Here is a 19,016-nt window from a genome sequence, read left to right as displayed (position 1 = left end):
ATAACTATAGAAGCATTTTTAGAGAGTTACTTCCCTTATATATGCCAAAAATGCATAAAAAATTGGAAAAATTGATGGTAAATTTTTTTTTTTAAATCGTAGACTCATCGTAGACGTGCGCTAATACCCAGAAGGGCTCGATATGAATCACGACTATAAGATACCCGGTTTTGGTTAAACTGCACCGCAAAATGTGGGAGTAGTTAGGAATCTAAATCGTAGGAGACAGACAGCACACAACCTCACTTTTATATATAAAGATACTAGCAGTATCGCCCGGCGTTGCTCGGGTTTGTAAGGGAAATAACTATATAAGCATTTTTAGAGAGTTATAGCCAAAAAATAGCAAAAAATGCATTAAAAATGGAAAAAAAATGATGGTGAATTTTTTTTTAAATCGTTGACTCATCGTAGACATTTTTAGAGAGTTACTTCCCTTATACAATAGCGAAAAAATGCATTAAAATGAAAAAAAATGATGGTAAATTTTTTTTAAATCGTAGACTCATTGTAAATGCGCGCTAATACCCAGAAGGGCTCGATATGAATCACAACTATAAGATACCCGGTTTTGGTTAAACTGCACCGCAAAATGTGGGAGTAGTTAGGAATCTAAATCGTAGGAGACAGACACACAACTTCACTTTTATATATAAAGATATATATGTATATATATACATTTGTGCAGATGTATACATATATATATATATAAACATAATATATATATATATTATATATGTATGTATACCTGTATATATGTGAGATAATAATTTCATTTTAATAGTTTCAGTATTAAAGTGAAACTATTAAAGTGAAAATATCTGACATTACAAGTCTTTCTCCTGGAGTAAAGATTGTTTGCCAACATAATATGGCAGTCCTGGTTTAGGACAAATGTTGCTGTATTTACACAGATATTGTTTTGAGCTGAGTTGGGATTCTAGATTCCCTTGTTCGAAAATACAAGGACACAGATCGTGTCGTATAGCCAGCTGGAGACGATGTCTCCTGGGGCTAAATTACGGCAACATTCGTCCTAAACCAGGACTGCCATGTTATTTTGGCAATCTTTACTCCAAAGTACTGTTGCTGAATATCTCTTGTTGTGAGATTTAAAAATTGTAATTTTCTAAGTCTTTCTCCTATTTCTAATTTTTCCTTTATTGTTATCATGATTATTATTAATGCTGTTGATATTTCCTATCATTGTTGTTGTTCCTAGTATTACTATTATTGAAATTTTCAGCATTACCATTATTTCTTATATCATTTTTATAACTTAGTTAAGTTAGAAATAGATTCAAGTAAATTCTTTGTTTCTCATCTTTTGTTTGAATAGTTGAATAAAGATATATTTAAAAAAAAATTTAATTGCTGACAAAAGAATATCACACTTTTAATTTGTCTAATGCTCAGTTAATAGACCAACTTTTAACAGGCGTGTTTGTTTCTGTTTTCGTTTATTTATTTTACATTGATCTATTTTGGTTTTTAATGTGGCTTTTTTAAACCTAACATTTTGAATAATATTTATAAATGTTTTGTTTCTTCTTAAAAAACAAATTATTCACATCATAAAATTTATATACCTTTGGCTATGTCATGCTGAGGATTTCTAAAAAGAATGAAATAATATCATGATTACCAATTACTAGAAATTTTAATTTCATTTTTGTATTTAGTTTGCAAGATTCTTTGTGTGAATTCGTGTGTTGAAGCATATTTTATTGTGTCTGTAGTGACTCATTGTTTTAATGCCTTATTAACACACTCACCAGTTCAAAATTTTAAGACCTTCATAATAAGTAAGCAATAACAAAATGTATAAATAACAATATGTGTATTCTATACATCTTTTTCCTTGTTCCTTAATTTCAAATTCAAATTTGTAATTCTACCAAATATTAATAAGAAAAGATTATCTCCTTTGTAATATCTTTCACATATTTTATCAATGATTATTTCAAAAGAATATTTTGTATTTAATAAATTTCTTTAGGAATTCGACCTGATATCAGAGTCAAATCTGAATTGTCAAACCTGAGTCAAATAGAGGAAGATTACTTTTCAACAAATGAACCAGAACCTGAATTCAGTATATACATGATCACAGCAGAATGGTTGATTAAACTTAAAGTTTTCAGAGTAATTAAACATTTTTTCTTTTTTTTTTTTAATTATTTTTGTCTCATTCTATCATCTGTAGATAACTATGTATAACTATGAGAAATTTCTTTAAACTTTTTGTCACCATTTCTCTGTTGAGATACTCTGCCACCTTTGTTTCAAATCACATTTCTCAACCTGACTAGCAGATGTCATTATACACCACTAGTCACAATGTTCTTCCAATTCTCTCTTCAGTGTGCCTGGGATCATCCCAAGTTAGTGGTCCCAGCATCATCATTGTGCATAGAGCCAACCAGGTTTCTCTGTGTCCACCAGGATGATGTTGAGCTTCTGGAAATCTTCCTTAATCATGTCCAGCCATCTGGTGCGGGGCCTGACATGGGGCCTCTTCTAACCTGCAGCTGCTGCACTGTAAGGTTCTGGCAGGAGGATCTTGTGAGAGGCAGAAGACATGTCCATAAAAGTGCATGTGGCAGATGGCTTTGAGGCAGGATGTTACAGGCTATGCCTTCTTTGAAACAAATCTATCTGTCAATTATATTAGTATAATACAAAGTATTAACAGTAAATTCCTGTAGTGTAAATAATCTGTCACACTGGAAAGGAGATGCTAAAAGAATTAAAAGAAAGTGTGCAACAGTGAGAGAGAGAAAGAAAAGGACAGAGAGAGAGAGAGAAAAAGAGAGAGGGAGAGAGAGAAAAGGAGTGAGAGATTCAAATGAATGCTACTAGCATTTGCATACATACACACACTCACACACTAATGAATACTATTGGTGCACACACATTTACGCACTGAGACATACACACAACCATTAGCTGTGTGTTTGTATATGTGTGTGTGGCAGATTAGATGGTATGAGTATATGTGCACTTACCATTAGTATTTGTATGGATGGGAAGTAAAAGGAGACTTTTACGAGAAATCTTGTTTATCTTCAAGTTATAAATAAGTCAAATATTCCATTTCAGCATTTGTTCAATTAGTTGACTTATTTTGTTGCATTGTATATATGTAATTAAGTACTGTATATCAGTGGTTACAATCATGAGTTCAATTCCTGGACTGGGGTCTGTACATTGTGTTCTTGAGCAAGACACTTTATATTACATTGCTCCAGTTCACTCAGCTGTAGAAATGAGTTGCGACATCACTGGTTCCAAGCTGTATCAGCCTTTGCCTTTCCCTTGGTCAACATCAGTGGCATGAAGAGGAGAGGCCAGTATGCATGGATGACTGTTGGTCTTTCATAAACAACCTTGTCCAGACTTTTACCTCAGAGAGGAACTTTTTAGGTGCAATCCCATGGTCATATGTGACCAAAGGAGATCTTTACTCCTTCTATATATATATATATATATATATTTATATATTAAAATTAAAATGAGGGTGAAAAATTGGATATTAATTTGATAACTTCAATTTAACACCAGTGGTCTAGCATATTAAAAAACTGAGGTTCAGTAAATAGTATTACATACATATGAGAGGGATTATCACTATGTGGACACCCTAATGCTAGAAGTAGATCCGCTATAGATTAATCTATATTTTTGTTACTTTTCATTTGTCTTGCTCGCTTACGTTTCTGGTGCTTGCTAAAGTTTTCTAGAGAACATTTCTTAGTGGTAAGACCATAGCGGATCTACTTCTAGCATTAAGGTGTCCACATAGTGGTCATCCCTCTCATATGTAAGTAACTATATATATTTATATATATATATATATATATATATATATATATAATATATATATATATATATATATAAAACTCATAAATTAAGCAGTTAAAGTGCTATATTGCTCTTTAATACTTGGTGGTTGTTTCTAATTAAACCATGGATATCCATGGAGTGCACTTGTTAACATGAGATTTTAATGGAAGGTTTTAATTTATGGAGGAAGGCATGGGAAAGGTGATGCAACTGGTTTTGTGAGTGGTTTCCCCAATGGGATATTGGTGTGGCTACAACAGCTGTTGGGCAGCAAGATGTCCATGAGCAAACTCATTATTCAAGTCTGTTTGTTGACATGAAACACTAGATAGAATGCAGTGGTGGTGGAAGCTACAGAAGCCTACAGTGTTGAGCTACAATTGATGAATAACAAGGTGATAAGAGACTCAGTGGAGCAGCCATGACCATTTAAAGACCAGTGTTTTAGGTGTCTGCATCTGCACATGACAAGGGACTGCAGAGAACCAAAGCCTGAGCCAATTTCTATGGGGTCAGCTAGTTAACATGAAATTTTGATGACAGTTTTAATTTAGATCAGGGGTCACCAAAGGGGGTCCGAGGGACCCCCTAGGGGTCGGTGAGGAATTACAGGGGTCGATGGTAGTGAAGGGGTCGAATGAGGGTTGGTGTGCAAAAGACCAGCTCGCCAGATGAACTGCTTGAAATACTTAGTCAGCACCATGCTCATCCTTCACATTGATGTTGTCAATTTCAATAAAAGATATTCCAGCAATATGATGTGTTTCTCACATTTTCTAACCTAGTAAACAATTTCATAAAAATTGAAAGTCTAATACTCATACACATAGTTTTAAATGTGAAAGGTATGTCATCTTCAATAGAATTTCTTAATTTGTCATATACGTATATTTTAGCTAACATTTTAATTGCTAGCATCAGTACCGAGTACGCATTTAAGATATGGTACGGTATGGTAGGGTACTAAGATATTTTAAATGAGGAGCGTCGTCGATGTGGAAGGAGAAGTGGCTAAAGGGGGTCGATGGTCGACAAAGTTTGGTGACTCCTGATTTAGATCATTTTAAAACAGAAAAGATTTTATTTCACAACTAGGGGTTGTTTCAAGTGGGTCGGTATGAAAAAGGTTGAGGAAAGAAAAAGAAAGGAAGGCAAAAAGTAAATAGACATTTGTTGTATTGTACTCCTAGCTTGCAGAACGAGCTTTGGCTCATGAACTCCTCCAGACATCTGAGAAACCTTCCATTCAGTATTTCTGGTGTCTTGCTAAAATAAGTATTTTCAAAAAAGAGTTCACTGAAGCTGAAAATTATCTGAATCAGGCTCTTCTAATCAGTCAAGAGGTGAGTCTTTTTTTTATATTCATATATTTCAGATTTCCTTATGTAATTTGTATATTCCTTTAATCTTTTACTTCTTTTAGTCTACGGCAAACATGTTGGCATAGTCTTCAAGAACTTTTGTCACTTACATTGACTGACTCCCCACCCTCACTAGTACTTTGGTACTTGTTTTTATCAATGTTGTAAGGGCTGAATGGCTAAGTCTGCCTTGACTCAAGGGATGTGACTTAGACCAATGCTACTCAAAGTGGTGGTCCACGGACTGGTGCCTGTATGCAGTGAGTTTCCAGAAAAGAAACAAACATTATAAAATGCTTATGTAATATTTGTTGAAAAGATGAACATAAGATAAAAAAAGTTGTCAACTTTTATTATATTCATTATACATATTGATTCTGGTATGAATTAGTATTACTAAGAAACATTACCAGTCCCTGGCACACTGGGGGAAAAAAAACTCCCAGTATGTTACATCAGATAGTTTGAGAAGCACTGACTTAGACTACATACCACAAAGGATCTTTGATCGATGCACCAATTTTTGTCTGGCCATCCACACGTGTGTGCACGTGCACGCGCACACACACACACACACATGTATACACACACAGGTAGGTAGGTAAAACAGTGGGCTTGGATGGGTGGGATGGTAGGTTGATAGAGAGAGGGAGAGAGAAAGATACAATGGGCTTCCATGCAGTTTCAGTCTGCCATTTTTCACTCATACAGTTTTAGTCGATCAAGGCTATGGTAGAATACACTTTCCCAAGGTGCCATGCTGTGAGATTGAACCCAGAACTAGATTGCTACAAACCATACAACCATACTTAGTATGTATAATCATTTAATGTAATAAAGCATCATGTGCAAATAACTGATGTGCACTGACTGCAGTAAAACTACAGATAAACTGAAAGTGAATTCATACTGAGAAATTGCTTATATTTTTCTTGTTTTTCTTTCTCTATCATTGTGCTTTAAAAACCTGTGGAAACTGGGGAAAAAAAACTATATCATTTATCTTTAATTGATTTTAGTCATTGACCTGTGGCCATGCTGAGATGTTATTCTTTCACTTTTGACACCTAATACTGAAATAGTGGAGAATATATGATATTGCTCTGGGCTCGCACTAGGCAAGAAGTTAAAAAATTTTAGGGCCTATAACACTACATGGACCCTAAGTGAGGCATGTGTAAAAGTTGAATGAAATTGGTTGTGTAGTTTTCAAGTTTTAGGGATTGACACAGACAGACACACATTCTCATCTTTATATATATAGATGTATGTATATATGAATGCATGCCTGTATATATGTAAGATAATAGTCTCACTTTAATAGTTTCAGTATTGAAGTGAAACTATTAACGTGAAAATATCTGACATTACAATAGAGAAATGTTATTCTTTCACTTTTGACACGTAATACTGAAACAGTGGAGAAGATATGATATTGCTCTGGGCTCGCACTAGGCAAGAAGTTGACAATTTTTTTGGCCTATGACACTACATGGACCCTAAGTAAGGCATGTATAAAATGTGAATAAAGTAGTTCTCATGTTTTAGTGATTGACACAAACACACAGACAGACAAACACACATTCTCAACTCTATATATATAGATTATTTTTTACATGCTGGTTGATTTGTCATTTTTTGTTTTATTTTTGAGTTCCCCGAAACTTGGGCACTATTAGGTCATGTGAAGTATTTAACAGGGGATGTTTCCAATGCCCAAAATCATTATGATCGTACTTTATCATTTGTAAATGATACCCAGGATATTCACTCTGTGTATTTGCGTCTAGGATCGATCTATCTGCAAGACAAGAAGGTAATGTTTGCCCTTTTTCTTACATTTTTCAAATCTTTACTGCAAGTCATTTAAACAATCTGTAATTGTTCTTGGATTCAGTGACAATTCATTAATAATTATTTAATTTCTAAAATTATTATGTAAAATCCTATGAATTGTGGTGACCATTACAAATCACTACCTAAAATTTTATCCAAAAGACTTGCCATCCTATTTAGGACTACAAAATATTTCAGCCCTTACCAGATACTGACCTTCTCCAAAGTTCATGTATAACCCATATTGGTTTACCTCCACAAACATCCCAGACTTGAGCTAATGATGAAACATCTAGATAACAGTTTGGCCTGTTAAAAATAGTAACTAAACATCCCTCGAATAACATGCTATTGACTTAAAACAGGGAGGATACACTGGATAAAGTAGTTCTACATACACTATAGCTGAAAAAAAAAGAGCAATAATTTTTGGATTAAAGCTGAGCCTAATTTAACTGATTAGAGTTAAAACAAATAACAAGATTCTAGGCTGCATCCAAAAGAAAGCCATTTGGTTGCTTGATCAATACTTGCTCACAAATATATTACAGCCATTTTACAAATGCCTGTTTTTCTCTCTCTACTTCTTCTGTAACAACCTCTGTTACATCTCTGAAACGAACCTTCTGCTCCAGAGATGGGCAGCTCAGCTAGAAGAACTTTCTTGCTAGATATAGTCAAATGTTTTGCCAGTGTCAAAACCAATGACATTGTTTTCATTGAATTTCTCAAGGGCAAAGAAATGACATATAAATGCAGGTTCCCAGTTGATCTGACTCTATAAATGCTATACTGGTGATCATTAAGGAGACTAGAGGTTATAAAGATGGTTGTTAACAATTGTTTCCTTTACTTTTGACATATTAAAAGGAAGGAATAAGCCATTCATCCTCAGGGTCAAAAAGGCTGATTTTTAGAATGGGACATGTTTCCAAAGATCAGGATAGATGCCCTGTATGTAGAGAACAATTGAAGAGTTTGGCAAGGATAGGGGTTAGCTCTGAAGTGTAATGTTTGAAGAGTAATGAAAACGATATTGTTAGGGCTAATAGTACTGTTTACTGTTATTGCTTTTTACTTGTTGGAAGAAGGGTTAGTAGCCATGGCCTTTATAGACTCTTCATGATGACTGGTGTATCTGATGCTGTTAATGTTTGGTTTAAACTGCTGCCAGTTGACACCTGCAGAAAAGACATTGTGGGAGGGCTGATGTTCTGGTGGGGGTTGGACACAACATGAGTGATGAAACAAGGAGAGGTAAGTTGGAAATGAAACAAGACCACCAAACTTCATGGGGCAGATGTTCATTGTAGTAATGGTAGAAAAAGTGGAGAAAAGAAACAGCATGCCTGTGGGTAAGAGGCTGGAGCATGTCTGGTAGTAATTTTATTCCAATCAGCTGAGTGGCCCTTCTCTAGATGCAGTCTAGGATATCTGTGTAGCAGCATCTCATATGTGGGAGCAATATTTCATTGTGACTCTCATCTTAGTTTGTAGAGTATCATTAATCATTGGAGGGTGAAGAATTTTCTGGTTATGAAGAGAAGGAACAGTCTTTGAGATGTAGTCTGAGCTATGTTTAAAGATACCCTTTCACTGGGAGAGATCTTTAGTGATAGCAAAGCCTAAGATTCAGTCTGTATGTGTGCCTGGTGGTGGGGCTGGTAGAGAGGAGCAGGAAAGTTTCAAGGTACAGTGCCAAATATTAAGTTTTGGAGGAGTCCTGTGTGTTTTGTGGAGTTGGAAGCAAAATAGACAGAAAATGATGCATTTTCCTCTGCAGAAGTGCTGCTAAGAGGGTCATCTTGGTTAAGGAAGTTTCTGCAAAGTTGGTGGAAATTCTCCTGGCAAGAGATTAGGAAGACATGTTACAATTTTGAAGGTAGAAGAGATAACTGACCTTGTGGTATATAAAGGAATCTTTTCATTTTTGGGTCGTAGTCTTGAAAGAGTGACAGTTCTAGGAACATACTCACCCCCCCCCCACTACCTAGTTGGTAGACATGTTGAGTGTGTTCAGGTGTTGTAGCATATTTCTTGCCAGGGATAATCAATGTAAATTGGTAGTTCCATAGGGTCCAAGAGATGGGCAGGTATTGGGCATTATGGTTTGTTGGGTAGTTTTAATTAGGTAGTAACTGGACATTCTAATAGGGACAGAGACAGCAATAGTTTAGTAAGGATTTGGTTTGGAAGTAAGAACAAAATCTAGGGTGTTAGTGTTACCTGTGTGTCAGGATACAAGTAGATGATGATATTAAATAACAAAATGTTTAGAATGATGTAAAGATTCAGCATTTGCACCATCAGCATCAATATGAAAGGTGTGTGAGAACCAAGTAGAGTTGTGGACCTTGAAGTCACAGAAGGTGATGGCTTTAGAGGGTTAATTGTCAACTTGTGGTTAATGAGCTGTTGCTAAAAGTGATTTCATTCTTTGGGTCAGTATAGCTAAATTATCTTACAGCTGCTGAGACCCCCGTCAGTCATGACTGATCGTGGAATTGCACCTAGAAAGTTACCCTCCCAGGCACAAGTCCGGGCAAGGTTGTTTATGGAAGACCAGCAGTCACCCGGTCCGGGATTCGAACTCACAACTTCACGATTGTAAGATCGGTGCTCTAACCACTGATCCATGTGCCTTCACTTACAGCACTGGAAGAGAAAATTATATTTTCATTTCACAAATATTTAGAGGAAGATTTTCATTGCCATCACAGTTACTAATTGTAGTCACTGGTGCAGACAGATTTTTTCATGACATGACAAAGAAAAATTAAACACAATACCTTGTTAGAAGCAATTGAAGAATTTTCTTTAATATTATAAAAATGTTATTCCAGTTTTAAACATTATGGTGTAATAAATTGTCTGTTTTAAATTAGTTTCCAGAAGCTCGGGATATATTTCTCATGGCATGTAAAAGTAGCCCATCTTCTGTCACATGGCTGGGAGTTGCAATAGCTTGTTATCGAGTGAGTATCTTTATTTGTTTAAAGTCCTCTTATTAATTAGTATAAACTGTAAATCATTGATAATCTTTTCCAAAATCAGAAATCTTTTTCAGTATATATGACTTCATCATTGTTAAATTTGCAGATTTCAGGCCTGACAATGTATATTTTTATACGCTAGCAACATTTTTAATAATAAAATATATCCACATAATTTTTAGGATTGCCTGATGGCATCCATTAATGAAACCTTAAGAGTATCAATTTTACATTCATGTTGAATATCTGAAGCTTGGAATTATGGGAAATCTCTTTAGAGTTCCTGTAGGGTTGGCTTTTTTATTTTAATTCTTGCCTGGAATTGTTTCTTTAACTTATGTAACGATGTTGCTAAAATAAAGGTTCCAACATCTGATGAGTCTTCACATGATAGTTTATCAAAATTTTGGTCTTGTCTTTATTGATGCTTGTGGCATATCTTCATCAATGTTATTAACAGTTGCAACATAAATGCAAAAGTTATTTTATGTAATTTATTTCCTAGATGGAGAAGTTGTATGAAGCGGAGTCTGCTTTATGTGAAGCCAATATTCTGAATAACATGGATCCTGAAATTTGGGCCTACCTAGCTCTTGTTTGCCTTAAACATAAGCGTATATATGAAGCTGAGCAAAGTTTCAAGTATTCTATAAAAGTAAGTTACATTTAAATCTTCTCTTGAATATTTTGAAAAATATTCTAAGTGTTGATTTACTTTTTGAAATATTATTGTGAGATCCCTTTTTACAATATTTTTATATACCATACTTGAAGGCATAAAAGACAAATGCACATATTAAAAACACCTCAATTTCAGGAGTGCATATTCAGGAAAAAAAAAAAGTTTTGGGAGGAATTAAGCCTTTAGCATTTAAACCAACCATATTTGGCCTAAATATTCTTCTTGATTTATGCTCAAATTGGCCATATATGGCCTCTCACACCTGCCCTACAATGTCATTCTAAAAATATACAATTACTTCATTGAAATCTCAAAGCTATATGTTAATTCAAAACAGTGTGAACAGATAAGCATTACATTTGACAGAGTAACCTGAATGCTAAAGAGTTAAAGCAGTAATATAGGCTCAACTTCACATATAGGACACAAAGTGTTGAGACATACAGTAATTCCTCGCCATATTGCGGTTCACCTATCGTGGTTTATTATTTAAACTTATGCCGATTCCTCCGTATTGTTGTTTTGCATTTGTAATAAAATAAATATATACAAATTATAAAAATATATATATACAGTACAGTACTGTTCCTACTTTGTGGATTTTCACCTATCACAGAGGGTTTTGGAATGAAACACCCATGATAGTCGAGGGATTACTGTATTTTTGGCGAAAAAAAAGTGCACCTTAAGTGCCATCAAATACAGAAACTTGTGAGTACAATAAACGGTGAGCTGGCAGAAACGTTAGTGCGCTGGGCAAAATGCTTAGCGGTATTTCATCTGCCATTACATTCTGAGTTCCAATTCCACCAAGGTCAACTTTGCCTTTCATCCTTTCTGGATCGATAAATTAAGTACCAGTTACACACTGGGGTCGATGTAATTGACTTAATCCCTTTGTCTGTCCCCTCTATGTTTAGCCCCTTGTGTGCAATAAAGAAATAAGAAACTTGTGAGTACAAATTCAGAAACAACAATAATAAAATAACAAGACCGCCTATATACATCTGGTCTTGTTAGCCACAGCTGGGACAACTTTTTGCCTCCCTCCAGTATCTCTTGTGTTTTTAAACACAATGTAGCATCTGATAACACCTGTATTCTCAATGAAAGTATTTCATATATTGAGATGTAACTATTTCACTTGTTAATAACAACTGTTCTTAGCTTTGCACATACTACTAAATCCTCTTACTTCAAGTGTCTTCATAATTAAGCCATTTAATTTGAAAAGTAATTATCATTAGGTAGTAAAGATTTATCTTTTTTTCATATCTTTTACTTGTTTTAGTCATTGGACTACAGCCATGCTGGAGCACTACCTTGATAAGTTTAACTGTACTAATTTTTTTAAAGCTGAGTACTTATGTAGAGTAGTGAGCTGGCAGAAACGTTAGCACGCTGGGCGAAATGCTTCGCGGTATTTCATCTGTCTTTTCGTTCTGAGTTCAAATTCTGTCAAGGTCGACTTTGCCTTTCATCCTTTCGGGGTTGATAAATTAAGTACCAGTTGTGTATTGGAGTCGATCTAATTGACTGGCCCCCTCCCCCCAAATTTCAAGCCTTGTGCCTCGAGTAGAAAAGAATAAATTTTGTTCAAATGCTGCCAGGGTCAACTTTGCCTTTCATCCTTTCAGGGGTTGATAAATTAAGTACCAGTTATGCACTGGGATTGATGTAATCAACTCATCCCCTTCCCCCAAATTTCAGGCCTTGTGCCTAGAGTAGAAAAGAAAAGCTGAGTACTTATTCTGTTGGTCTCTTTTGCTGAAATACTAAATTACAGAGACATAAACAAACCGCTCTAGTTCTCAAGCAGTGGTGGGGCACAAATACAAATATACACACAAATATGTACATATATTTACAGAACAGGCTTCTTTCAGTTTCTGTCTACCAAATCCACATACAAGGCTTTGGCCAGCTTGCAGGTGTGACTTCTTACCACTGTCACACTCTTTTTATTTTCTCACTGAAACAAAAGAACTGAATGATTGTTAACCCTTTCGTTACTGTATTTATTTTGAGATGCTCTGTGTTTCTTTCAATTATTTTAAATATAACAAAGAATTTAGTAAAATAACTTAGTTATCATTCAGCTAGTTTTAGGAACATAAATTGTGACTAAGGTTTGGTGGAAGATTTTAATTCAAAACTTATGAAAACAAGACATTTGTACTCAGAGCCAGAGCCGGTTTCAGCCGGGTTTGTAATGAAAGGGTTAATGAAATGTTATAAATCCATGTTTTTGGTAGTTTATCTTTATGCATCATCATTTCACATCTGCTTTCCAAGCTGCCATGGGTTTGATAGTTTAACAAGATCCAACAGTGTCAAAGTACCACATCTAGTTCCAGTGTTTGAGTTTGGGGTGTAGCTTCAATGGCTGGCTGCCCTTCCTAATGCCAGTAACTCTATAGCATGCACTGGGTACTTTTTTGTCATGGCACTGGCATTAGTTAGGTTATCATGCAGCTTGTAAGACTATGAACTCTGAAGGTGCAACTTTATGCAAGGAGATGTGGGATGTAGTTAGTTGTAGGTGTGGCTGTATGGTAAGTTTGCTTCCCAACCACATGGTTCTGGGTTCAGTCCCACTGCATGGCACCTTGGGCAAGTATCTTCAACTATTGCCTCAGGCTGATGATAGTGGATTTGGTAGATGAAAACTGAAAGAAACCTGTCATGCGTGCATGTTGAGTATTTTTGGGTTTGTTTCCCACCACTGCTTGGCGACCAATGTTGGTTTACCTCCATCTCTCTAACTTAGCAGTTCAGCTTAACAAACGAATAGAATAAGCACCAGGCCTTGAAAAGAAAATAAGTATTAGGATTGATTTGTTCAACTAAAACCCTTCAAGACAGTGCCCTAGCATGGCTGCAGCTCATTGACTGAAACAAAAGATAAAAGGAGGGGCCATCTACAAACTACTCACATTTTAGAAGAGGTTGGAGCTGGAAAACATTAATATTATGATTTCAGTTAATCATTGACTAGATAGCATTACAAAGTATTTGATATTCTCAAGTATTTTAGGACATATTTTCAAACAATATACACAATTGTCTGGTTTTCAAGGATCACCAAACTTATCAGTAGAAATTGAAACAAAAATACAATATTAGCTATTTGACTTTACTAATGCATCCATTCACTGAAGTCAATTATCATCATCATTATTTAACATCCGTTTTCCATGCTGGTATGGGTTGGACAGTTTGACTGAGGCCTGGAAAGCTAGCTGCTGCACCAGACTCCAATCTGATTTGGCAATGTTTCTACAGCTGGATGCCCTTCCTAACACCAACCAGTCTGGGAGTGTAGTGGGTGTTTTTTACATACCACTGGAATGAGAGCCAGTCAGGCGGCCCTGGCATCAATCATGTTCAGATAGTGTTTTTTTACGTGCCACCAGCATGGGAACCAGTCAGATGGACCAAATATTTAATATATTCAAAGTTTCAAGAACTGTTTGTGTCTTTAATGTAATATTTGATCTCTTTTAACATGACTGTTAATTGAAAAATGGTTCTGTTCCATTTCAGCTTGGGTTAAATGATAAAGAAATCTTGCAAGAAATACTTCTCTTACAAGAAACTACAGAGATTGGAAATACATCTTTTCATTCAAAAGAAGATATTCTATCAAAGGAAGAAATGTGAATGTAGTTACCAGAACAGAAGAAATAGGCTGTGTCTCTTCACTTACAAAAGGATTAACTTTTATGAATTGTTTGCATTAATACTTATATTTTCCTATGGGGATATATTAATTCACTTTAATTATCATCATATATAACAATAATTAAAATGAATTTTAATGTGAACAAAAAATATCTTGAAATACTTTGTTTTCTGGTAATAAAAATTTATTTCACAAAAGAAACTGAAATAGCCAATCAAACTTCCTGAAAGGAACCTCATTTATGTGTGTTTTGGAACATATTTTATTATTCTTTGAGAATTTCTTAGCCAAGGACAAACCATTGATACTTATCAAACTATTATTTGTTGACTTGGAGAAGCTCTTAGATAAAGGAGCAAAGTACCTTATCAAGGAAAACTAGGAAAGCAAAACAGCTTGTGAAAGTTTTGCAAACCATATACATGAATGATCAGTAAAGTAAGAGTTAGGAACAAATCCACTGAGGAATCTAGTGTATAGATTGACCAAGACTGTCTGTTTAATGAAACTCCTAGAAGCAAATGTTAAGGTTCTCATAGCTCAAATAATCAAGAATTGGAGAAATATTTTCTTTAAACCTCTTCATTTAAGAGGCCTAAAGGTCAATTTAACAAAAGAGAAAACAGAACACTATTCACAGTGATTAGAATGAGGTGGTCATACTGGATATGTATAAAGTGAGTAGCAGGAACTATATACTACGTATCTAATGCAAACAATGGGCCTGTAAAAGATGCTGTGGGATTTATAGTAGGTTAACAAAGAAATATTTCATATGTAATAAGGCAAGCTGGCAACAGGAGCAGCTAAGAAATGAAGAAATAGTTGATAAATTCTGTTACCTAGGTGACCAGATGAGCAATGGAGGTGTGTGTGTTGAAAGTATAGTAACCAGAGTAAGATAGGGTGGGAAAATGTTCATGATGCTATTATCTCTGTTCATAACAAGGCATCTCTCCTTTTGAGTTGAAGGTTAATTGTATGATGCTTGTGTATGAAATGTGACATTGCATGGTTATGAGATATGGGTGCTGAATATGAAGGATATGCAAAGGCAGGAAAGAATGGAGGCAAGAATGCCCCCTGGATGCATAATGTCGGTATGTAAGAAAGATAAAGCACAAGCTTACAGAGGAGAACTGGATATTTGTTATAATACACAATCACAAACACTGCAATGACAAGGAGATGGAAAGTGTGTGTATGTGAAGAATGATATTTAGGTGATAAAAACATCAAATGATGCTCTTATAAAGAATCTGCAAAAGTGGAAAGCAAAAAAGATATGAATAGAAGAATGAGGACTGATCCTCATAAAAAAAAGAAGTCCTACCCATGGAAAATCAGATGTAAAAACGATGTTAATCTCATTTACATGTAGATAAAGAAAATAAAATTATCTGTTATAAAATAAGGAAAAAGTTAATAAAATTTAACAAGCAAACAAAGAAGGCTATCCTGTCACCACCCCATACACCCAGGTTTCACCAGTCACTACATTCCCCTTCCACCATTTGGCATCCACATGAACTCCCTACTCACACACCCTGGACAATCCTCTATCATCCCATTTATATTCACATTCTTGTACCTTGTGAATATGCCCTGGCACATTGTCACCATCTCTCTTGCTCTTTCCCCGCTGATTGCGATAATCATGTATCTTCATTATAGCAAGTCACCTGTTTCTGTCCCTCTGTCATACTCTAACCTCTCATCAGCTGGCATAAAGCCACCTCCTTCAATATCTTCTTTCTCAAAGGATCTTTGTCTTGCAAGTTACTCAGGGGCTTTGCAGGTGCTGGTACCACCTAAAAAGCATCCAGTCTACTCTGTAAGGTGGTTGGTGTTAGGATGGGCATCCAGCCATAAAAACCATGCCAAAACAGATAGTGGAGCTTGGTGCAGTCCTCTGGCTTGTTTGCTTCTGTCCAGGTGTCCAACCCATGCCAGCATAGAAGACAGATGTTAAATGATGATGATGATTATGATGATGATGATTATGACGAAGATGACATACCATGATGTCTGGATAAAAACAAAACTTGATTTAAAACAAAATTAAAAATTTTTATTGTTATAACATTTATATACATTTATATTGTATTTTCTTTTTCATCATATGAAGCATTGAAGTCAGTTTTACCTCCAGTCTTTGAGAGAAGCTTAATATCACTAATAACCATATTTTTATTAACTGCTTTACACATGTCATATATGGTGAGCAAACTCACAGATACTGCCATTAAAGCTTCCATTTCAACTCCTGTCTGAGCCACCGTATGGACTTCTGATGTTACACGCACACAGTATTCAGCTTCATTCATTTGAAAAGTTAACTCTGCTTTAGCCACAGGAATGCTATGACATAATGGAATGAAACGACTGGTTTCTTTAGCTGCCATTATTCCAGCTATATCTGCAACAATAAGGGCTGACCCTTTCTTAAGTTCATTTTCTTGTAGGAGTTTGAATACTGTTTCACCAATATAGATAACCCCAGTTGCTTTGGCAATACGATGAGTCACTGATTTTTCACCAACATCAACCATGTTTATTTTACCGGAGACGTTCATATGACTAAAACTACTCTTTTTGGTTTGCAGTGTATTTGTGCTCTTTGTACAGAGTGAATGGTAGATCTGATTGGCATTGCTAGGAAAACTACAAAGGGAAGTTTCAGATAACTCAAGAGGTGACAACAAACTCTTAGTTGTGGCTTGTATGGAAGGATGTTTTGTCAAAAGTGTGTTATAGAACCTATTAGATTTAATACATTTTAAAATAAAATTACATTCTTCTGAAGTTTTGGCCGACAGTTGACTTTTGTGAAACAAAAGTTGGCAACAAGGAAATATTCTTCGAAACATGTTAAGTTTCTGCTATCTGAAAATGGAACAGACAAAATTATATTAAAATATGGAAAATGAATGTGTGTGTGTGTACATATGTAAGTGGAAAGAAAAAGGAAACAAAAAAAAAAGAGGTTAAGTTCACAATCAATCTTAGCTTGATTCTCAGAGAAATACAAGAGATAATGACTAAGTTTTGAACATTGCACTTCGTCAGATAGTGGAAGAAGGAAGGAAAGACCATAAAAAAAACTGGGAAAAGAAAACAGAAAAAATAGGGAAATATATATTGGTGCATTTGTAAATTTTATGACATAGAAAGTAAATCTGCAAACATTATAAAAGAACTCCATACAGGAGATCAAGTATATCTTTGTGTGTGTGCATGCACACATGCAGCAATCCTTCATATTATGGTTTAAACTCGAATGAAAGTATTCACCGAAACCAGAACAATGATTCAAACACAAATGTCCTTAAATTTTCTAAAGGAACTAAAAACAATGCTTCAAATCCCTCTTCAAAAACATTGTATTTCTGCTGAACTAAGTGCAATAACTTTATTGATGAAAAAGTATGTTGGTAAACAGTGAGAATTCAACCACGCCCTACAGAAGTGGGGATATCATATTCAGTATTACAATTAGAGTTAAATGTTTGGAGTTTCAATGAGAATACAAGTTCACATGTTTCCCCTGGTTACATGCACATTTTTGGATAGTGTGATCCATAGCAGCTCATCTTGTTGATCATTGACCTTTACAAAAGATCTACTGACCAAGTCACCCCTGATTACTGTAGTAGACATAGCCTGGATTTGAAGTGGGTTCTAGAGACATGCTTTCACTGGTCTTCCAGCTGCTGGATACCTGGAATTTCTAAGGGCCCGTACTAATGCTAGATAATCGCTGAACCTACACTAGGTCCAGCTGTCCTTTTGACAGGTCTTGCTCTTAGTCCCGCTGGGTTTCAAGCAACTCACCTCGCCAGACACGCCTAGTGAGGGTGCCAGTTTAGTTGCTAATGACCTGACCATGTAACACAGGTTGTACTGGATTCCATGTCATCAATAGCATGCATGAGAAACCTCACAAGTGACCTGAAACTTACAACTGATCTTTAGACAACAGTGTTTAGAAAACTAGGCAAACGCTTATTACAAGGGAGTTTGGATGTCAGTAACCCTCCTTTAGAGGTTATGGTGCTTTCCTGCTTGATGTCACCATAGCAGGGAAAATAAGCACTTCCAATGAATCTTGTAAATTTAAGATACTGAGCTCCAAGATCTGTGAGTGGGTGATAAAGATGAATAAGGACCTCAGAAAAGCATACTAGGATAGTTTTCATATTTTGTTGTAATTTAACTAAGATGTGAATATCAATTTTTTTTATCTTACCCAGTTTAAAAAATATGGCAACATAATATTTTCAGTTTTGTCAGCAAGTTAGAATTCCCAGTATCTGCATTGATAAAATACTTAGCCTATGATATTGCATTTACAATAACATTTATACAGCACTCACTGGACCCTGTCTATGTTCCTTCAGACTAGAATAAAATTAAAAATTCTTAACATGACTCCCCAAACTATAGACCAATTTTGATTATATCAGTTAGCTCTGAAATAGTCAAACATATCTCTTTACTCTCTCTTTTTACTCTTTTATTTGTTTCAGTGATGTGACTGTGGCCATGCTGGTTCTATCAGTCTCTACACACACATACATATATATATATACATATATACGACAGGCTTCTTT

General features: G+C 35.4%; 2 protein-coding genes across 7 annotated transcripts in view; one reads left to right on the top strand and one right to left on the bottom strand.

Moving 5' to 3' along the window:
• The window catches only part of LOC115210839 (cilia- and flagella-associated protein 70-like), a 70,888-nt gene extending 56,305 nt beyond the window's left edge, over positions 1-14,583 (top strand). For both annotated transcript variants that reach the window (XM_036502478.1, XM_029779593.2), the window contains exons 23-28: positions 2,000-2,145; positions 5,037-5,189; positions 6,862-7,023; positions 9,929-10,018; positions 10,542-10,691; positions 14,265-14,583. In XM_036502478.1, coding sequence (XP_036358371.1) covers positions 2,000-2,145; positions 5,037-5,189; positions 6,862-7,023; positions 9,929-10,018; positions 10,542-10,691; positions 14,265-14,381 — 818 coding nt within the window. In that variant the 3' untranslated portion in view covers positions 14,382-14,583. The remainder of the gene's footprint in view (positions 1-1,999; positions 2,146-5,036; positions 5,190-6,861; positions 7,024-9,928; positions 10,019-10,541; positions 10,692-14,264) is intronic.
• Positions 14,584-16,452: 1,869 nt separating this feature from the next.
• The window catches only part of LOC115211079 (cyclic pyranopterin monophosphate synthase), a 17,572-nt gene continuing 15,008 nt past the window's right edge, over positions 16,453-19,016 (bottom strand). For 4 of the 5 annotated variants that reach the window (XM_036502476.1, XM_029779966.2, XM_036502473.1 and 1 more), the window contains one exon: positions 16,453-17,289. In XM_036502476.1, the coding sequence (XP_036358369.1) occupies positions 16,500-17,273 (774 nt within the window). In that variant the 5' untranslated portion in view covers positions 17,274-17,289 and the 3' untranslated portion in view covers positions 16,453-16,499. Of the gene's footprint in view, positions 17,291-19,016 lie in introns of all 5 variants that reach the window. The other variant, XM_036502475.1, reaches the window with a different exon arrangement.

Source organism: Octopus sinensis, linkage group LG4 (genome assembly GCF_006345805.1).
Source record: "Octopus sinensis linkage group LG4, ASM634580v1, whole genome shotgun sequence".
Taxonomy (NCBI): Eukaryota; Metazoa; Mollusca; class Cephalopoda; order Octopoda; family Octopodidae; genus Octopus; species Octopus sinensis.
This window is presented reverse-complemented; position numbering and strand designations above follow the sequence as displayed.